Raw genomic sequence first — 23,265 nt, forward strand, 5'->3', positions numbered from 1 at the left:
GGGGATGTTAATACCTGAGTTGTACAGAGATTCTGTTTGGGTTGATTGTAAAGTTTTGGTAATGGATGGTGGTGAATGTAGCACAAATTGTATATATAATTAATAGCATTGACTTGTAAGTGAATGTGGTTAAAAGGTGAAATTTTATGTTGTATGTATATTACTAGAGTAAAAAATTTTTAAAAATACATAGGACTGTAGAACACAAAAACTGAACTCTAATGTAAATGATTGACTATAGTTAATAGTACAATTATAAAAATGTTCTTTAGTGAATTGTAACAAATATATCACATAAAGCAAGGTGTTAATAATAGGATGGTATGTGGGAACTCTGTATTTTATGTATTTTATGCATGACTTTTCTATAAGCTTACAACTTCTCTAATAAAAAGATATGAGGACCGGCCCCCGGCCCGGAGCCGAGGGGCCTAACCGTGTCCCTGCTGAGCCGACCCTCCCCGCCCCGAGCTCGGGGCCGGCGCCGGACGCGGCCGTTGTGTCGGTTGGCGGCGCCGAATGGGCGGTTGGTAGCCGCCGCCGAGGACGAGGCGGCGGCAGAAGATGGTGTCGGGGGCCTTCGGCTGTGCTGCTGCCACCGGCGGAGGAGGAGGCGTTGCCGGTTCACTGAGTTTAACCAGTAATCCCATTCAGTTGCCAATATCAAGCAAAGCAAATATAAGCCATACAATAATCTTTTAAAGAAAGGTGGTAGTCCTTTTCACAGTGACAAGACGTAACCATATCACAGTGTGAGGTATAATCTCACAGATTCCAGAGAAATCATCATGAAGTTATATGTATTTCTGGTCAACACTGGAACTACCCTGACATTTGACACTGAACTAACAGTGCAAACTGTGGCAGACCTTAAGCATGCCATTCAAAACAAATACAAGATTGCCATCCAGCACCAGGTGCTGGTGGTCAATGGTGGAGAGTGCATGGCTGCCGATCGGAGAGTGTGCACCTACAGCGCCGGGACGGACACAAATCCAATATTTCTTTTTAACAAAGAAATGATCTTATGTGATCGTCCACCTGCTATTCCTAAAACTACCTTTTCAACAGAAAATGACATGGAAATAAAAGTTGAAGAGTCTCTTATGATGCCTGCAGTTTTTCACACTGTAGCTTCAAGGACACAACTTGCAGTGGAAATGTATGAAGTTGCCAAGAAACTTTGTTCGTTTTGTGAAGGTCTGGTCCATGATGAACATCTTCAACACCAAGGCTGGGCTGCTATCATGGCCAATTTGGAGGACTGTTCAAATTCATACCAAAAGCTACTTTTCAAGTTTGAAAGTATTTATTCAAATTATCTGCATTCGGTAGAAGACATCAAGTTAAAACTAACTCATTTAGGAACTGCCGTTTCAGTAATGGCCAAGATTCCATTGTTGGAGTGCCTAACCAGACATAGTTACAAGGAATGTTTGGGAAGACTGGATTCTTCACCTGAACATGAAGGCTCAGAAAAGGCTGAAATGAAAAGATCCACTGAACTGGTGCTCTCTCCCGATATGCCTAGAACAACTAACAAATCACTGTTAACCTCATTTCACAAGTCAGTGGAAAATGTAACCCTAGATACCACCGATGCTGAAAGTGGCAAAGAAATTAGAGAATCTTGTCAAAGTACTGTCCAGCATGATGAAACTTCAGTAGATGCTAAAGAGGGTGATCTGCCTTTTTTTAATGTTTCTTTGTTAGACTGGATAAATGTTCAAGATAGACCTAATGATGTGGAATCTTTGGTCAGGAAGTGCTTTGATTCTATGAGCAGGCTTGATCCAAGGATTATTCGACCGTTTCTAGCAGAATGTCGTCAAACTATTGCCAAACTTGATAATCAGAATATGAAAGCCATTAAAGGGCTTGAAGATCGTCTCTATGCCCTGGACCAGATGATCGCTAGCTGCAGCCGGCTGGTAAATGAACAAAAAGAACTTGCTCAGGGATTTTTAGCTAACCAGATGAGAGCTGAAAACTTGAAGGATGCATCTGTGTTGCCTGATTTGTGCCTGAGTCATGCAAATCAGTTGATGATTATGTTGCAAAATCATAGAAAACTCTTGGATATTAAACAGAAGTGTACCACTGCCAAACAAGAACTAGCAAATAATCTACACGTCAGACTGAAGTGGTGTTGCTTTGTAATGCTTCATGCTGATCAAGATGGAGAGAAACTGCAAGCTTTGCTCCATCTCGTAATAGAGCTGTTAGAAAGAGTCAAGATTGTTGAAGCACTTAGCACAGTTCCTCAGATGTACTGCTTAGCTGTTGTTGAGGTTGTAAGAAGAAAAATGTTCATAAAACACTACAGGGAGTGGGCTGGTGCATTAGTCAAAGATGGAAAGCGATTATATGAAGCTGAAAAGTCAAAAAGGGAGTCCTTTGGGAAATTATTTAGGAAGTCTTTTTTAAGAAATCGTCTGTTTAGGGGACTGGACTCCTGGCCACCTTCCTTTTGTACTCAGAAACCTCGAAAGTTTGACTGTGAACTTCCAGATATTTCATTAAAAGATTTACAGTTTTTACAATCATTTTGTCCTTCAGAAGTTCAACCATTTCTCAGGGTTCCCTTACTTTGCGACTTTGAACCTCTACACCAGCATGTACTTGCTCTACATAATTTGGCATCCACAAATCAGGCATCCCCGCAGTCTACTTCTTCACCAAGGATAGAAAGTGCAGCAGGAATAACAACTACTACCTCACCAAGAACTCCTCCTCCACTCACTGTTGAGGATCCCTTATGTCCTGCAGTTTGTCCCTTAGAAGAATTGTCTCCAGATAGCATTGATGCACATACATTTGATTTTGAAACTATTCCCCATCCAAACAGTGAACAGACTCTTCACCAAGGTTCTTTAGACTTGGATTCATTAGCCGAAAGTCCTGAATCAGATTTTATGTCTGCTGTGAATGAGTTTGTAATAGAAGAAAATTTATCATCTCCTAATCCAATTAGTGATCCACAAAGCCCAGAAATGATGGTGGAATCACTTTATTCATCAGTTATCAATGCAATAGATAGTAGACGTATGCAGGATACAAATACATGTGGTAAAGAGGATTCGGGAGATCATACCCCTTTAAATGTCCAGTTGGAAAAATGTAGAGTTTTTGCCCAAGATTCTCACTTCAGTATACAGACCATCAAGGAAGACCTTTCCCACTTCAGGACATTTGTACAAAAAGAACAGTATGACTTCTCAAATTCTTTAAAATGTACAGCAGTAGAAATAAGAAGCATTATTGAAAGAGTCAAATGTTCTCTGGAAATAACACTAAAAGGAAAACATCAAAAAGAACTACAGTCCTTAAAAAATGAGTATGAAGCTAAACTTGATGCACTAATGAAGGAGAGTGAAGAAAATGAAAGCAAAATTAAAAAATTGAAAGGAGACTTAATAGGTCTTGAGGAGATTTTACAAAATAAAGACAATGAATTTGCTTTGGTTAAACATGAAAAAGAAGCTGTCGTCTTTCTACAGAATGAAAAGGATCAGAAGTTGTTAGAAATGGAAAATATAATGCATAGTCAAAATTGTGAAATTAAAGAACTGAAGCAGTCTCGAGAGGTAGTGTTAGAAGACTTAAAAAAGCTCCATGTTGAAAATGATGAGAAGATACAGTTACTGAGGGCAGAACTTGAATGCTTGGAGCAAAGTCATCTGAAGGAATTGGAGGACACTCTGCAAGTCAGGCATACGCAGGAGTTTGAGAAAGTTATGACAGACTACAACATTTCTTTGGAGAAACTAAAAAAGGAAAATCAACAAAGAATCGATAGCATACAAGAGTCTCATGCAGCAGTTGTCCAGGACAAAGAACAACAGCTACAGGAATTAAAACTCAAGGTTTCTGATATGTCTGACATGAGATGCAAGTTAGAGGTTGAACTTGCATTGAAGGAAGCGGAGACTGATGAAATTAAAATTTTGCTGGAAGAAAGCAAAGCCCAGCAGAAAGAGACCTTAAAGCTTCTCCTCGAACAAGAGACTGAAAACCTGAGAATAGAGATAAGTAAGTTAAACCAAAAGATTAAAGATAATAATGAAGATTATCAGGTGGGCTTAGCAGAGCTAAGAACTTTAATGACAATTGAAAAAGATCAGTGCATTTCGGAGTTAATTAGTAGACATGAAGAGGAATCAGATATGCTTAAAGCTGAATTAAACAAAGTAACATCCTTGCATCACCAAGCATGTGAAATAGAAAAAAAATTGAAGGAACAGATAGTTGAACTACAGAGTAAATTGGACTCAGAATTGAGTGCTCTTGAAAAACAAAAAGATGAAATGATTACCCAACAAGAACAAAAATTTGAAGCTATTATCCAAAAACTTGAGAAAGGCAAAGAGGAATTGGTCATGAACCAGGAACAAGAAAGAGAAGAGTTAATTCAGAAGCTTGATTGTGAAAAAGAAGCTGCCATTCAGACTGCTCTAAAAGAATTTAAATTGGAGAGAGAGGCTCTTGAGAATGAGTTATTGGAAAAAGTTAAACATCTTGAGAGCCAACTAACAAGAAGTTCTGCCACTGAATCTACTAGAGACGATTCTGCAAGTTTAGTTGCTGAACTTCAAGAAAAGCTTCAGGAAGAAAAAGCTAAGTTTTTAGAACAACTTGAAGAACAAGAAAAAAGAAAGAATGAAGAAATGCAAAATGTTCGAACATCTTTGATTGCCGAACAGCAGACCAATTTTAACACTGTTTTAACAAGAGAGAAAATGAGAAAAGAAAACATAATAAATGACCTTAGTGATAAGTTGAAAAGTACAATGCAACAACAAGAACGAGATAAAGATTTGATAGAGTCACTTTCTGAAGATAGAGCTCGTTTGCTTGAGGAAAAGAAGAAACTTGAAGAAGAAGTCAGTAAGTTGCGTAGTAGCAGTTTGGTTCCTTCACCGTATGTAGCTGCAGCCCCAGAACTTTATGGAGCCTGTGCACCTGAACTCCCAGGTGAAGCAGAGAAATCAGGCATGGAAACAGCAGATGAAGGAAGGTTGGATTCAGCAATGGAGACAAGCATGATGTCCGTACAAGAAAACATCCATATGTTATCCGAAGAAAAACAGAGGATAATGCTGTTAGAACGAACATTGCAGTTGAAAGAAGAAGAAAACAAGCGGCTAAATCAAAGACTTATGTCTCAGAGCATGTCCTCAGTATCTTCAAGGCATTCTGAAAAAATAGCTATTAGAGATTTCCAGGTGGGAGATTTGGTACTCATCATCCTAGATGAACGCCATGACAATTATGTATTATTTACCGTTAGTCCAACTTTATATTTTCTACATTCAGAGTCTCTGCCTGCCCTGGATCTTAAACCAGCTTCAGGTATATCTAGAAGACCCTGGGTACTTGGAAAAGTAATGGAAAAGGAATACTGTCAAGCTAAAAAGGCACAAAACAGATTTAAAGTTCCTTTGGGGACAAAATTTTACAGAGTGAAAGCTGTGTCATGGAATAAGAAAGTATAACTTTAAGAAGAAATTAACACATCCGGTGACATTTTTTCTGAATTGACCTACAGTACTCATTTACCACTCCAAAAATAGCAGGCCATCTTTTTATACAAAAGTCAACATGACAATATACTTCATTGTTGTGCAACATTTACTTTTTAACTGGCTACATTTTAGGAACAATAAATTCATCAAAACCCTTTGCTGAATTAAAATGGTTTTGGTTTTGTTTTTACCCAGATAACTCTAGAAATGCGGACCAAACTTGTTCTTTTTCTCAAAGGGCATCCCCTGTGTGTTGTGGCTTATGATTAGCCATGTTAATTGCCTGTTAAATATACATTAGCTTGATCATAGATGTTAAATGTTAATTATTACCAGCATTTGTCCTTTTGTGAAATCAGTATCAGAATACTTGCACTCTTTAACATATTCTTTATAAAATGTGTAAATTCTTCAAAACTATTTAAAGAGGAGTGTTATTGCATGCAGATAATCATAATTTTGAGTTTGCCTCTGTAGATTACTAAAGCAAACTTTCATTTATTTTTTTAAATGCCCTTTGATGTTTCAAGGAAAAAAAAAAGAACTCTGTAATTAGATTGACTGATCTTAAGATCAGCCATAAGTAATCAGCAGTCTTCAAAAGCACTTTCAACATATTGGTCATCTGGGTTCTACAGGGTTGGGGGGAGAGTCTGTGCCATTGACAGTTTAAAATGAAGCACTCAGATCTTCCCAACATCTTTATATTACTCTGTTTAGAATGATCATTTTGATGAAATCGTAATTCATGGTTGAGTTTCAGAAAAAAAGATATTCGTTGTACATTAACCATATAGAGGTCATTTAAATAACAAAATATTGTATTGTAAAAGACATGTAGAATTTTAAAACAATAAAGATTCAAACCTGTAAAAAAAAAAAAAAAAAAAAAAAAGATATGAGGGAGGGCGGGGCAAGATGGCAGACTGGTGAGCTGTATGTTTTAGTTACTCCTCCAGGAAAGTAGGTAGAAAGCCAGGAACTGCGTAGACTGGACACCACAGAGCAATCTGCGTTTGGGCATACTTCATACAACACTCATGAAAACGTGGAACTGCTGAGATCAGCGAAATCTGTAAGTTTTTGCGGCCAGGGGACCCGCGCCCCTCCCTGCCAGGCTCAGTCCCGTGGGAGGAGGGGCTGTCAGCTCCGGGAAGGAGAAGGGAGAACTGCAGTGGCAGCCCTTATCGGAATCTCATTCTACTGATCCAAACTCCAACCATAGATAGACTGAGACCAGACACCAGAGAATCTGAGAGCAGCCAGCCCAGCAGAGAGGAGACAGGCACAGAAGAAAAAAAACAACATGAAAAACTCCAAAATAAAAGTGGAGGATTTTTGGAGTTCTGGTGAACATAGAAAGGGGAAGAGCCCTGAGGCGCATATGCAAATCCCGAAGAAAAGCTGATCTCTCTGCCCTGTGGACCTTTCCATAATGGCCCTGGTTGCTTTGTCTCTTAGCATTTCAATAACCCATTAGATCTCTGAAGAGGGCCCTTTTTTTTTTTTTTTTTTTTAATCCTTTTTTCTTTTTCTAAAACAATTACTCTAAGAAGCCCAATACAGAAAGCTTCAAAGACTTGCAATTTCGGCAGGTCAAGTCAAGAGCAGAACTAGGAGAGCTCTGAGACAAAACGCAATAATCCAGTGGCTGAGAAAATTCACTAAACAACACAACTTCCCAAGAAAAGGGGGGTGTCCGCTCACAGCCATCATCCTGGTGGACAGGAAACACTCCTGCCCATCACCAGCCCCATAGCCCAGAACTGCCCCAACAACCCAGTGTGACGGAAGTGCTTCAAATAACAGGCACACACCACAAAACTGGGCATGGACATTAGCCTTCCCTGCAACCTCAGCTGATTGTCCCACAGTTGGGAAGGTAGAGCAGTGTGAATTAACAAAGCCCCATTCAGCCATCATTTCAGCAGACTGGGAGCCTCCCTACACAGCCCAGCAGCCCAGAACTGCCCTGGGGGGATGGCACTCACCTGTGACATAGCACAGTCATCCCTCAACAGAGGACCCGGGGTGCACGGCCTGGAAGAGGGGCCCACTTGCAAGTCTCAGGAGCCATACGCCAATACCAAGGACTTGTGGGTCAGCGGCAGAGACAAACTGTGGCAGGACTGAACTGAAGGATTAGACTATTGCAGCAGCTTTAAAACTCTAGGATCACCAGGGAGATTTGATTGTTAGAGCCACCCCCCCTCCCTGACTGCCCAGAAACACGCCCCATATACAGGGCAGGCAACACCAACTACACACGCAAGCTTGGTACACCAATTGGACCCCACAAGACTCACTCCCCCACTCACCAAAAAGGCTAAGCAGGGGAGAACTGGCTTGCGCAGAACAGGTGGCTCGTGGATGCCACCTGCTGGTTAGTTAGAGAAAGTGTACTCCACGAAGCTGTAGATCTGATAAATTAGAGATAAGGACTTCAATTGGTCTACAAATCCTAAAAGAACCCTATCAAGTTCAGCAAATGCCACGAGGCCAAAAACAACAGAAAATTATAAAGCATATGAAAAAACCAGATGATATGGATAACCCAAGCCCAAGCACCCAAATCAAAAGACCAGAAGAGACACAGCACCTAGAGCAGCTACTCAAAGAACTAAAGATGAACAATGAGACCATAGTATGGGAGACAAAGGAAATCAAGAAGACCCTAGAAGAGCATAAAGAAGACATTGCAAGACTAAATAAAAAAATGGATGATCTTATGGAAATTAAAGAAACTGTTGACCAAATTAAAAAGATTCTGGACACTCATAGTACAAGACTAGAGGAAGTCGAACAATGAATCAGTGACCTCGAAGATGACAGAATGGAAAATGAAAGCATAAAAGAAAGAATGGGGAAAAAAATTGAAAAAATCGAAATGGACCTCAGGGATATGATAGATAATATGAAACGTCCAAATATAAGACTCATTGGTGTCCCAGAAGGGGAAGAAAAGGGTAAAGGTCTAGGAAGAGTATTCAAAGAAATTGTTGGGGAAAACTTCCCAAATCTTCTAAACAACATAAATACACAAATCATAAATGCTCAGCGAACCCCAAATAGAATAAATCCAAATAAACCCACTCCGAGACATATACTGATCACACTGTCAAACACAGAAGAGAAGGAGCAAGTTCTGAAAGCAGCAAGAGAAAAGCAATTCACCACATACAAAGGAAACAGCATAAGACTAAGTAGTGACTACTCAGCAGCCACCATGGAGGCGAGAAGGCAGTGGCACGATATATTTAAAATTCTGAGTGAGAAAAATTTCCAGCCAAGAATACTTTATCCAGCAAAGCTCTCCTTCAAATTTGAGGGAGAGCTTAAATTTTTCACAAACAAATGCTGAGAGAATTTGCTAACAAGAGACCTGCCCTACTGGAGATACTCAAGGGAGCCCTACAGACAGAGAAACAAAGAAAGGACAGAGAGACTTGGAGAAAGGTTCAGTACTAAAGAGATTTGGTATGGGTACAATAAAGGATATTAATAGACAGAGGGGAAAAATATGACAAACATAAACCAAAGGATAAGATGGCTGATTCAAGAAATGCCTTCACGGTTATAACATTGAATGTAAAGGGATTAAACTCCCCAATTAAAAGATGTAGATTCGCAGAATGGATAAAAAAAAATGAACCATCAATATGTTGCATACAAGAGACTCATCTTAGACACAGGGACACAAAGAAACTGAAAGTGAAAGGATGGAAAAAAATATTTCATGCAAGCTACAGCCAAAAGAAAGCAGGTGTAGCAATATTAATCTCAGATAAAATAGACTTCAAATGCAGGGATGTTTTGAGAGACAAAGAAGGCCACTACATACTAATAAAAGGGGCAATTCAGCAAGAAGAAATAACAATTGTAAATGTCTATGCACCCAATCAAGGTGCCACAAAATACATGAGAGAAACACTGGGAAAACTAAAGGAAGCAATTGATGTTTCCACAATAATTGTGGGAGACTTCAACACATCACTCTCTCCTATAGATAGATCAACGAGACAGAAGACCAATAAGGAAATTGAAAACCTAAACAATCTGATAAATGAATTAGATTTAACAGACATATACAGGACATTACATCCCAAATCACCAGGATACACATACTTTTCTAGTGCTCATGGAACTTTCTCCAGAATAGATCATATGCTGGGACATAAAACAAGCCTCAATAAATTTAAAAAGTTTGAAATTATTCAAAGCACATTCTCTGACCACAATGGAATACAATTAGAAGTCAATAACCATCAGAGACTTAGAAAATTCACAAATACCTGGAGGTTAAACAACACACTCCTAAACAATCAGTGGGTTAAAGAAGAAATAGTAAGAGAAATTGCTAAATATATAGAGACGAATGAAAATGAGAACACAACATACCAAAACCTATGGGATGCAGCAAAAGCAGTGCTGAGGGGGAAATTTATAGCACTAAACGCATATATTAAAAAGGAAGAAAGAGCCAAAATCAAAGAACTAATGGATCAACTGAAGAAGCTAGAAAATGAACAGCAAACCAATCCTAAACCAAGTACAAGAAAAGAAATAACAAGGATTAAAGCAGAAATAAATGACATAGAGAACAAAAAAACAATAGAGAGGATAAATATCACCAAAAGTTGGTTCTTTGAGAAGATCAACAAGATTGACAAGCCCCTAGCTAGACGGACAAAATCAAAAAGAGAGAAGACCCATATAAACAAAATAATGAATGAAAAAGGTGACATAACTGCAGATCCTGAAGAAATTAAAAAAATTATAAGAGGATACTATGAACAACTGTATGGCAACAAACTGGATAATGTAGAGGAAATGGACAATTTCCTGGAAACATATGAACAACCTAGACTGACCAGAGAAGAAATAGAAGACCTCAACCAACCCATCACAAGCAAAGAGATCCAATCAGTCATCAAAAATCTTCCCACAAATAAATGCCCAGGGCCAGATGGCTTCACAGGGGAATTCTACCAAACTTTCCAGAAAGAACTGACACCAATCTTACTCAAACTCTTTCAAAACATTGAAGAAAATGGAACACTACCTAACTCATTTTATGAAGCTAACATCAATCTAATACCAAAACCAGGCAAAGATGCTACAAAAAAGGAAAACTACCGGCCAATCTCCCTAATGAATATAGATGCAAAAATCCTCAACAAAATACTTGCAAATCCAATCCAAAGACACATTAAAAAAATCATACACCATGACCAAGTGGGGTTTATTCCAGGCATGCAAGGATGGTTCAACATAAGAAAATCAATCTATGTATTACAACACATTAACAAGTCAAAAGGGAAAAATCAATTGATCATCTCAATAGATGCTGAAAAAGCAGTTGACAAAATCCAACATCCCTTTTTGATAAAAACACTTCAAAAGGTAATAATTGAAGGAAACTTCCTCAACATGATAAAGAGCATATATGAAAAACCCACAGCCAGCATAGTACTCAATGGTGAGAGACTGAAAGCCTTCCCTCTAAGATCAGGAACAAGACAAGGATGCCCGCTGTCACCACTGTTATTCAACATTGTGCTGGAAGTGCTAGCCAGGGCAATCCGGCAAGACAAAGAAATAAAAAGCATCCAAATTGGAAAAGAAGAAGTAAAACTGTCATTGTTTGCAGATGATATGATCTTATATCTAGAAAACCCTGAGAAATCAACGATACAGCTACTAGAGCTAATAAACAAATTTAGCAAAGTAGCGGGATACAAGGTTAATGCACGTAAGTCAGTAATGTTTCTATATGCTAGAAATGAACAAACTGAAGAGACACTCAAGAAAAAGATACCATTTTCAATAGCAACTAAAAAAATCAAGTACCTAGGAATAAACTTAACCAAAGATGTAAAAGACCTATACAAAGAAAACTACATAACTCTACTAAAAGAAATAGAAGGGGACCTTAAAAGATGGAAAAATATTCCATGTTCATGGATAGGAAGGCTAAATGTCATTAAGATGTCAATTCTCCCCAAACTCATCTACAGATTCAATGCAATCCCAATCAAAATTCCAACAACCTATTTTGCAGACTTGGAAAAGCTAGTTATCAAATTTATTTGGAAAGGGAAGATGCCTCGAATTGCTAAAGACACTCTAAAAAAGAAAAACGAAGTGGGAGGACTTACACTCCCTGACTTTGAAGCTTATTATAAAGCCACAGTTGCCAAAACAGCATGGTACTGGCACAAAGATAGACATATAGATCAATGGAATCGAATTGAGAATTCGGAGATAGACCCTCAGATCTATGGCCGACTGATCTTTGATAAGGCCCCCAAAGTCACTGAACTGAGCCATAATGGTCTTTTCAACAAATGGGGCTGGGAGAGTTGGATATCCATATCCAAAAGAATGAAAGAGGACCCCTACCTCACCCCCTACACAAAAATTAACTCAAAATGGACCAAAGATCTCAATATAAAAGAAAGTACCATAAAACTCCTAGAAGATAATGTAGGAAAACATCTTCAAGACCTTGTATTAGGCGGCCACTTCCTAGACTTTACACCCAAAGCACAAGCAACAAAAGAGAAAATAGATAAATGGGAACTCCTCAAGCTTAGAAGTTTCTGCACCTCAAAGGAATTTCTCAAAAAGGTAAAGAGGCAGCCAACTCGATGGGAAAAAATTTTTGGAAACCATGTATCTGAGAAAAGACTGATATCTTGCATATATAAAGAAATCCTACAACTCAATGACAATAGTACAGTCGGCCCAATTATAAAATGGGCAAAAGATATGAAAAGACAGTTCTCTGAAGAGGAAATACAAATGGCCAAGAAACACATGAAAAAATGTTCAGCTTCACTAGCCATTAGAGAGATGCAAATTAAGACCACAATGAGATACCATCCAACACCGGTTAGAATGGCTGCCATTAAACAAACAGGAAACTACAAATGCTGGAGGGGATGTGGAGAAATTGGATCTCTTATTCATTGTTGGTGGGACTGTATAATGGTTCAGCCACTCTGGAAGTCAGTCTGGCAGTTCCTTAGAAAACTAGATATAGAGTTACCATTCGATCCAGCGATTGCACTTCTCGGTATATACCCGGAAGGTCGGAAAGTGGTGACACGAACAGATATCTGCATGCCAATGTTCATAGCAGCATTATTCACAATTGCCAAGAGATGGAAACAACCCAAATGTCCTTCAACAGATGAGTGGATAAAGAAAATGTAGTATATACACACGATGGAATACTACGTGGCAGTAAGAAGGAACGATCTCGTGAAACATATGACAACATGGATGAACCTTGAAGACATAATGCTGAGCAAAATAAGCCAGGCACAAAAAGAGAAATATTATATGCTACCACTAATGTGAACTTTGAAAAATGTAAAACAAATGGTTTATAATGTAGAATGTAGGGGAACTAGCAATAGAGAGCAATTAAGGAAGGGGGAACAATAATCCAAGAAGAACAGATAAGCTATTTAACGTTCTGGGGATGCCCAGGAATGACTATGGTCTGTTAATTTCTGATGGATATAGTAGGAGCAAGTTCACAGAAATGTTGCTATATTAGGTAACTTTCTTGGGGTAAAGAAGGAACATGTTGGAAGTTAAGCAGTTATCTTAGGTTAGTTTTCTTTTTCTTACTCCCTTGTTATGGTCTCTTTGAAATGTTCTTTTATTGTATGTTTGTTTTCTTTTTAACTTTTTTTTCCATACAGTTGATTTAAAAAAGAAGGGAAAGTTAAAAAAAAAAAAAAAAGAAAAAGAAAAACAAGGAAAAAAAAAGATGTAGTGCCCCCTTGAGGAGCCTGTGGAGAATGCAGGGGTATTCGCCTACCCCACCTCCATGGTTGCTAACATGACCACAGACATAGGGGACTGGTGGTTTGATGGGTTGAGCCCTCTACCACAGGTTTTACCCTTGGGAAGACGGTTGCTGCAAAGGAGAGGCTAGGCCTCCCTATGGTTGTGCCTAAGAGCCTCCTCCCTAATGCCTCTTTGTTGCTCAGATGTGGCCCTGTCTCTCTAGCTAAGCCAACTTGAAAGGTGAAATCACTGCCCTCCCCCCTACGTGGGATCAGACACCCAGGGGAGTGAATCTCCCTGGCAACGTGGAATACGACTCCCGGGGAGGAATGTAGACCTGGCATCGTGGGACGGAGAACATCTTCTTGACCAAAAGGGGGATGTGAAAGGAAATGAAATAAGCTTCAGTGGCAGAGAGATTCCAAAAGGAGCCGAGAGGTCACTCTGGTGGGCACTCTTATGCACACTTTAGACAACCCTTTTTAGGTTCTAAAGAATTGGGGTAGCTGGTGGTGGATACCTGAAACTATCAAACTGCAACCCAGAACCCATGAATCTCGAAGACAGTTGTATAAAAATGTAGCTTATGAGGGGTGACAATGGGATTGGGAAAGCCATAAGGACCACATTCCACTTTGTCTAGTTTATGGATGGATGAGTAGAAAAATAGGGGAAGGAAACAAACAGACAAAGGTACCCAGTGTTCTTTTTTACTTCAGTTGCTCTTTTTCACTCTAATTATTATTCTTGTTATTTTTGTGTGTGTGCTAATGAAGGTGTCAGGGATTGATTTGGGTGATGAATGTACCACTATGTAATGGTACTGTAAACAATCGAAAATACGATTTGTTTTGTATGACTGCGTGGTATGTGAATATATCTCAATAAAATGAAGACTAAAAAAAAAAAAAAGATATGAAGACTACCAATGTATCCAAACAAGAATACAAATTGCTGATGGTATAGTAAGTATAATTAGGCACATAGAAGTTAGGAGTGAAAAAAGCAAAGCAATATAAAGGAAGAGCTGAAAGTCCTAGACACAAAAATATAGATATAAAAGTTAGGCAAAGGAAACCTAATATAGGTGAATTTGAAGTCCCTTAAGACAAAAGATAAGACAATGGGACAAGTTAAAAATTTAAAACTAATTCAAGAGAATTTTCTGAAGACAAAAGAAGACCTGAACCTACATATTGAAAAGGGCTGTTTTGTTACTTGGAAAATTGACTCAGAATGGTCAACATATCCTAGCAGACTACAGAGATTAAAGGTAACAAAACTGTCTAGGCCTCCAGGACAAATGACCTAGCCTTTTACAAAGTAAAGATCAGGTTGTCACACTTATCAACAAGGCAAGATAGCAAAGGAGCCATATTTTCAAGAAACTCAAAATATGAACCAAGGATTCTGTATTCAGCTAAGCTGTCGAAAATGTCAAAGATATAGAAAAAAAGTTTTAATTGTACAAGAGCTCAGAAAATAGTGTACTCATAAGCCCTTCCTGAATGTTCTACTAAAAAACAGGCTTAATCCAACTAGGAGATGATTGAGGAAACTTCAACAAAAGGACTGGTTGTGAGTGTTGGATATATTTGGTTGTAGATGTAAGACCAAAATGAAAGTGAGGATAAGGGTGGAAGAATATATCAAATGTTATGTGCTTTGAGAAGGTAGAAATAACTCACAGAAAAAAAAATAGGGGAGCAGAGGAAAGTACAAACAGTTATTTGTTGCATATGCATTAGGTGGGAGTCAAAGAACATAATTTAAAGTTGACAGGACAATTAGTTGAGGTCTAAATAAGGAAAATGGGGACTAAGAACATTATATAAAGGTAATAGTATAAACGTAATCACTAGAATAAAAAAAAATCTTCCTCAATACCTGGAGAAATGATAACAAAAACAACAGTGAAAAACATTATTGTAACATGATATACACAGTAAATATAAGGGCAAATGTATTACTCAAATCAATTAAGGGGAAAGGACTCAATCATCTATTAAGAGAAAAAGATGTTCAGATTGATTTGCAAACCAACATATTATTTACAGGAGACACTTAAAGTGAAATTTGCACCCTGCTAATAGAGAATATATTATCCTCACGCACAAAAATTGACAATTATACCACAAAGAAAACCTCAGTAATTTCCACAAAGTAGAAATAATAGTCTTCTTTAGTCACAATGCAATAAAATGAGAAAGTAATAAAACATTTTTATAAGTTGCTATGATCTGCAAATAAGTTTTTTATTCAACTACTTTTGTGGCAGAGGGGAAATATAAACCAAAATTTCACTTCTAAAAAGTAATTGAAATGGAATCTATGGGACATAATTAAAGGAGTGATAAGTGAAATATAACTTACAAGTACTGTACCATCAATAAAAATTAAAGAATGAAAGTAAATGAATTTAAATATCCAACTCAGAAAGCTGAAAAAGATAGTGAAGTAAACAATAAAAGTGGAAGGAGGAAATAATGAGGATAAGATCACAAATTAATATGTTAGAAAAACAGGAAAATAGAACTATAATTATTTTGGTTATTTGAAAAATCAATGAAGTAGACAATTTACTAGCTAATGTAATCAAGTAAAAAGGGGAGAAAACAGATGTACACAAAACAAAAATAGTGAAAAATGAACATCAACACCCCAAAAATGTAATCTTAGACTATTTTGCACAAGTCAATGCAAATACATTTGAAAATCTAGATGAAATGAATAATGACCCAGGAAAATTTAACTTACTAAAATGACTCAATAGAGATTGAAAGTTTGAACAGACTAATTTTTGTCAAAGAAATAAAAAAAACTGTCCCACAAAAAGGCACTAGGTCAGGTAGTTTCATGAGGGAATTCTATTAAACCTTCATTAATCCCAATGATACATAATCTGTTCCAGAACACTGAAAAAGAAGAAACATTTCCAAATTATTTTTTTTATTTTTTTAAATTAAATTCAGTTTTATTGAGATATATTCACATACCATACAGTCATCCATGGTGTACAATCAACTGTTCACAGTACCATCATGTAGTTGTGCATTCATCACCCCAATCTATTTTCGAACATTTTTCTTAACAGAAAGAATCAGAATAAGAATAAAATAAAAAAACAAACACCCAAATCATTCCCCTCCAGACACCCTATTTTTCATTTAGTTTTGTCCCCATTTTTCTCATCCATCCATACACTGGATAAAGCGAGTGTGATCCACAAGGTTTTCACAATCATGCTGTCACCCCTTGTAAGCTCCATTGTTATACAATCGTCTTCAAGAGTCCAGGCTACTGGGTTGAAGTTTGATAGTTTCAGGTATTTACTTCAGCTATTGCAATACATTAAAACCTAAAAAGGTTATCTATATAACTGCGTAAGACTGTCCACCAGAGTGACCTCTCAACTCCATTTGAAATCTCTCAGCCACGGAAGCTTCACTTCATGTCGCATCTCCGTTTTGGTCAAGAACATGTTCTCAAGCCCACGATGCTGGGTCCAGATTCATCCTTGGGAGTCATATCCTGCATTGCCAGGGAGATTTACACCCCTGGGAGTCAGGTCCCACATTGAGGGGAGGGCACTGAGTTCACCTGCCAAATTGGCTTAGCTAGAGAGAGAGGGCCACATGTGAGCAACAAAGAGGTACTCAGGGGGAGACTCTTAGGCACAATTATAAGCAGCTTTAGCCTCTCCTTTGTAGTAATGAGCCTCATGAAGGCAAGCTCCAAGATAGAGAGCTCGGCATACCAAACCATCAGTCCTCAATGTTTGTGAGAACATCAGCAACAATCCGGGTGAGGAAGTCCAACACTTTCTCATTTTCCCCATCTCCTAAGGGGGGCCCTGCATATATCTTTTTATTCTCTGCCCAAATTACTTGGGGATGTGTCCCTATTTCACTCTAACTCATACAAACCTACCCTATCTCACTTCCTATTCAAAGTTCCATGTAATTATGGTGTTTGAATCAACTGACTATATAAGTTATATTGTTTAGGAAATATAGATCCTGCACCAAATAAACATCTCTTCTCTTGATCTCACATGGAAGTTGAAGTTTTAAAACACAATCAGTTTCAACCTTTACCCTTTGGCCCGATTTGCTGTAGTCTTAACCAGATTTACTTCATTCATCTCTAGTTGAAGTCTGGACTCTTTTTCAGGTTGTTTTTTCAACAGTTGCTGTATTCAGTAGGGGGTGGGGGAGTGGGGGGGGTGGGGGATGGTCTTAATTAAATCACTGGAGCCCTATAAGTGCTCAGACAGAAGGGGCTTGGTGCTGCAGCCAGGAGAGACATTTTGAAGACAGCCATTGAAAGGCGAGTTTTGCTATTCCAGAGTTTGCCTGGGAGAAATTAAGAGAATACCCCCAGACACCTAGAGAGAAATGTCGTGGGAGAATGCTACTTTGAAACGCAACCTGGGAGCAAGCAGACACCAGTCACATTGACTTCCCAGCTAACAGATGTTTTCTGGATGCCATTGGCCTTCGGTGAAGATATTCTTGTGTGGATGCCTTAATTTGGACATTTTCATGGCCTTCAGACTGTAAATTTGTAATCAAATAAACCCCCTTTATAAAAGCCAATCCATTTCTGGTATTTTGCATAATGGCAGCATTAGCAAACCTGAACACCCACCAACAATATATGCAGGTTCCTATTTCTCCATATCCTCATCAACACTTGTTATTTTCCATTTTTAAAGTCATAGCTGTCCTAGTTGGTGTGATGTGGTATTTCATTATGGTTTTTATTTGCATTCCCTGATGAATAATGATGTTGAACATCTTTTTATGTGCTTGTTAGCCATTTGAATGTCTTCTTTGTTACCTTTTTATCATATTTCTTATTGTAGAATATAACATACATACGTAAAAGTGATAACTTGCCAGGTGCAATTTAACAAGCATTTGGAGAGCAAATTTCAAAAAATGCCATGGGTCACAGTTCCAACAGTCTCAGTTATTTTCTTATTGTGAAATATAACATATATACAAACAGGTGATAACTTTCAAATTACAATATAACAAATAGCTATACTGTTGCCTTTGTTCTTTTTTTCTCCACTTCAGTCATTTCTATTACTGTAAAATATACATACAGAAAGGTGTCAACTCTCAATGTGTAGCTCAACAAGGAGTTATATAGGTAATTTAAAAAATTGTTATGGATTACATTTCCACAGTCTCAGTCCCTTTCCTATTATGCAACACAAGATATATACAGAAAAATGAAGACCTTAAAGGCACAATTAAATGAATAGCTATAGAGCAAATCCCAAGGGATGCTATAGGCTACAGTTCCACCATATCATTTACCTCCTTCCAGCCATCCAACACCCCAGCATCCAAAAAATATATATGTAATTATATAAAGTTTCAGTATTCATAGACCTTTGTTCAATCTTATCTTGTTTGTTGCTATCCCTTCCTCTCACTTTATCTCCTTCTCCATCTTCAGGGGCCTCTAGGCAGTGAGCACCCTAACTTATTCATATTGAAAGGGGGTGTCAACAGTATGGGGAAGGGGCTGCATCTGATTGTTGTTCTTAAAGAAGCTGTTGCCTCTGGGTTTTAGGACTTGTCTGGCATAGGAACACTGGTGGATTTAAGTTTCTGAGAGATAAAACTTAGTAAGTGAATTTTTTATAGAATCTCAGGTAGGGACCTAGGTATTTGGGAACTACTTTTGGTAAGGGTATGGGGTACTGTGGCCATTTGGGATGTCTAGCTGGAGCCTGCATAAGAGAAACCTCCAGGATAGCCTCTCAACTCTATTTGGATCTCTCAGCCACTGTGACCTCAGCTTGTTACCTTTCTTTTTTTCCCCTTTTGGTTAAATAGGCATTTTCAATCCCTTGCTGCTGAGACCAGGCTCATTCCTGGGAATCATGTCCCATGTCGCCAGGGAGATTCATTCCCCTGGTAGTCATGTTCCTTGTGCGGGGTGGTGTGGTGGTGGTTATTGAATTTATTTGTGGAGTTGGGCTTAGAGAGAGAAATGTTGCCTTTGTGTTTGAAAGGTATTTTCTCTAGGTGGAGAATTCTAGGTTGACAGGTTTTTTTTTTCTTTCAATACTTTGAAAATGTTGCTCAATTTTGTTCTGATTTGCATAAATTTCTGATGAGTTGCTGTCTGTTTTCCCCCCAGTTTAATGTGCCCTCCTTCTCTGGCTGCTTTTATGATTTTCTTTTTATTATTTATTTTCATCAATTTGATTATAATGTAATTTGGTGTGTGTGTGTGTGTGTGTGTGTGTGTGTGTGTGTGTGTGTGTGTTTATCCTGCTTGGGGTTCAATGAGGTTTTTGAATCTGAAGGCTTATAGTTTTCATCAAACTTGGAAAATTTGGGGCATTTTTTTTCCTTCCTTTTAAATATACATATGTGTGGTGTGTGTGTGTGTGTGTGTGTGTGTGTGTGTTTGTGTGTGTATAACTGAGATAGTTCACATACCATACAACTATCCAAAGATCCAAAGTGTAAAATCAGTTGCCCATGGTACCATCATACAGCTGTGCATCCATCATCACAATTAATTTTTTTTTCAAGTTTTAGAACATTTTCATTACTCCAGAAAAGAAATAAAGACAAAAAAAGGAAACTCAAATCCTCCCATACCCCTAAACACTCCCCTCTCCATTACTGATTCATAGTTTTGGTGTAGTACATTTGTTACTGTTGATGAAAGAATGTTAAAATACTACTAACTGTAGTATATAGTTTGCAATAGGTATATATTTTTTCCTGTGTCCCTCTATTATTAACTTCTAGTTATAGTGTCATACATTTGTTCTAGCTCATGAAAGACATTTTTAATATTTGTATAGTTAATCACTGAAATTGTCCACCACAAGACTCACTGTTTTATACATTCCCGTCTTTTAACCTCCAACTTTCCTTCTGGTGACATACGTGTCTCTGAGCTTACCCTTTCCACCACCTTCACACACCTTTCACCACTGTTAGTTATTCTCACAATGTGCTACCATCACCTCTGTCCATTTCCAAATGTTTAAGTTCATCCTAGTTGAACATTCTGCTCATTATAAGCAACCGCTCCCTATTCTTTAGCCTCATTCTATATCCTGGTAACTTATATTTCATGTCTACGAGTTTACATATGATAATTCATTCATATCAGTGAGACCCTGCAATATTTGCCTTTATGTGTCTGTCTTATTTCACTCAATATAGTGCCCTCAAGGTTTCTTCATCAACCCATTTCTTTTAAGACAGTTTTGTTCACACACCATACATTCTGTCCTAAACAATTGTTGGTTCCCTGTATAGTCACATATTTATGTATTCATCACCATTGCCACTATCTATATAAGAACATCTCCATTTCTTCCACAAAGAAGGAGGAAGAGTCAAAGAAGGCAGAGAGACAAAAGAAAAAGGAAAGAGAGATAGAGAAAGAGAGAGGGAGGGATGGAGGGAGGGAGAGAAACATGACAGCTAGAAAGAAACAAAAGGAAAGATAGTATTAACCTAAAGTAGAATAAAAAGTCAGACAACATCATCAGTGCCAGGAGTCCCATACCCTTCCCCTATTCCCCTCCCCATATGCATATAGCTTTGGTATATTGTCTTTGTTATATTAAAGGAAGCATAATACAATGTCTCCATTAATTATAGTCTCTAGTTTGCATTGATTTGTGTTCCCCCCCATCCCACCCTATTTTTAATACCTTGCAATGCTGACATTCATTTGTTCTACCTCATGTGAAAACATATTTGTACCTTTTATTACAATCGTTGTGCACCCTAGGTTTCATGGAGTTATAGAGTCCCAGTCTTTATCCTTCTTCTTTCGTTCTGGTGTCCCACATGGTCCCAAACTTCCTCTTTCAACCATACTCACAGTCATCTTTGTTCAGTGTACTTACATTGCTGTGCTACTATCTCCTAAAATTGTTTTCCAAACCTCTCACTCCTGTCCTTTCCTTTCTGTCTGCAGTGCTTCCTGTAGTGTTTCCTGTAGAGCAGATATCTTGTTCACAAACTCTGTCATTTTCTGTTTGTCAGAGAATATTTTAAGCTTTCCCTCATATTTGAAGGATAGTTTTGCCAGATATAGAATTCTTGGTTGGTGGTTCTTCTCTTTCAGTATCTTAAATATATCACACCACTTCCTTCTTGCCTCCATGGTTTCTACTGAGAAAAACGCACATAGTCTTATCAAGCTTCCTTTGCATGTGATGGATCACTTTTCTCTTGCTGCTTTCAGGATTCTCTCTTTATTTTTGACATTTGATCACCTGATTATTACATGTCTTGAGGTAGGCCTATTCAGATCTATTCTGTTTGGGGTATACTGTGCTTCTTGAATCTGTAATTTTATATCTTTCATAAGAGATGGGAAAATTTCATTGATTATTTCCTCTATTATTGCTTCTGCCCCTTTTCCCTTCTCTTTTCCTTCTGGGACACCAGTGACATGTACATTCTTCCTTTTTATTTTGTCCTTAAGTTCCCGGAGACGTTGCTCATATTTTTCCATTCTTTTCTCTGTTCTTTTGTGTGTAGGCTTTTAGGTACCTTGTTCTCCAGTTCCTGAGTGTTTCCTTCTGTCTCTTCAGATCTGCTGTTGTATGTTTCCATTGTGTCTTTCATCTCTTGTGTTGTCCCTTTCATTTCCATAGATTCTGCCAGTTGGTTTTTTGAACTCTCAATTTCTACTCTATGTATGCCCAATGTTTTCATTATATGGTTCATCTCTTTTGTCATATCTTCCCTAAACTTTTTGAATTGACTTAGTATTAGTTGTTTAAATTCCTGTATCTCAGCTGAAGTGTAAGTTTGTTCCTTTCACTGGGCCATAACTTCATTTTTCTTAGTGTAAGTTGTAGTTTTCTGTTGTCTAGGCATGGTTTCCTTGGTTACCCCAATCAGGTTTTCCCAGACCAAAATGGGCTCAGGTCCCAGAAGGAAGAACTATTCAGTATCCAGTTTCCCTGAGGGTGTATCTTAGAAAATTGGTTCACCCTGTGAGGCCTCAGGTCACTGTGCTTTTCTGTCCAGCAGGTGGCGGCTGTCAGCCTGTAACTCCAGACTGGTGTAAGGAGGTGTGGCCCATGGCTGTTTTCCCCCAGGCTCTGGGGTCTGGTTCAGAATGGAAGGGGGGTAGTGGAGCTGGGCCCCCCTCTTTCCTCTTAGGGAAGATAGACCCCCTAACGAGAGGTCATTAGCATTTCAGTGGTCTCTGCCTGTGCTATCTCTACCCTTGTCTACGTCATAGTGCTGGGAACTGAAAATGGCTGAGGCTTTCTCCACTGAGCAGAAACAGGGACAGAAAGCCCCCTTCAGGGCCAGTCCATGGCCATCGTCTGGCTCTCCAAGGTCAGTTGTCACCCAAAGCCTCTGTCTGCTTGTTGGGGATTCGTAGCTTGTATCAAGCAGTCCACGTTTGTTAATTAAAACCCCAGTTGGAGTTCAGTTGAGCTGTATTCACTTGCTCAGAGAGAACTGCTCTCTAGCACTGCGAGGCTTTGCAGCTCAGGCCATTGGGGGAGGGGGCTCCTGGCTTGGATCTGCAGTTTTTATTTACAGATTTTATGCTGCAGTCTCGGGCATTCCTCCCAATTCAGGTTGGTGTATTTAGAGTGCATGGTCACATTTTTCTCCCCCCCATAATATTCTGGATTATTTACTAGTTGTTCCTGGTTGTTTATTAGTTGTTCCAGGGGGACTAACTAGCTTCCACTCCTCTCTATGCTGCCATCTTAGATCCTCCTTGGCATTATTTTTTATTTTTTTCTGTATTCCTCAGGACTTCATTTAGAAATATGTTAGACAAGTTGATATTTTCCTACAGGTAACTGAATCTCTGTTCATTTTTACCCACTCTTCTCCTGGTACTTCATTTTAGCTAGTTTCTATTGCTATGTCTTGAAGTTCATGGATCTTATTCTTCTGTAGTA

The 23,265-nt window shown here is 38.5% G+C and overlaps 1 protein-coding gene across 1 annotated transcript; it reads left to right on the forward strand.

Annotated features, from left to right (window-relative positions):
* Positions 1-396: 396 nt before the first annotated feature.
* On the forward strand, positions 397-6,108 carry LOC119542762 (RB1-inducible coiled-coil protein 1). The gene has a single exon (XM_037847427.1). The coding sequence runs from the start codon at positions 789-791 to the stop codon at positions 5,493-5,495; it is 4,707 nt and encodes a 1,568-aa protein (XP_037703355.1). The 5' UTR covers positions 397-788; the 3' UTR covers positions 5,496-6,108.
* The last annotated feature ends 17,157 nt before the right edge of the window (positions 6,109-23,265 follow it).

The sequence above is a fragment of the Choloepus didactylus genome, chromosome 1 (genome assembly GCF_015220235.1).
Source record: "Choloepus didactylus isolate mChoDid1 chromosome 1, mChoDid1.pri, whole genome shotgun sequence".
NCBI classification, from domain to species: Eukaryota; Metazoa; Chordata; class Mammalia; order Pilosa; family Megalonychidae; genus Choloepus; species Choloepus didactylus.

Coding starts and splice junctions, on each gene's coding strand:
- LOC119542762 (XM_037847427.1), top strand. CDS start 789: ATGAAGTTATATGTATTTCTGGTCAACACTGGAACTACCCTGACATTT.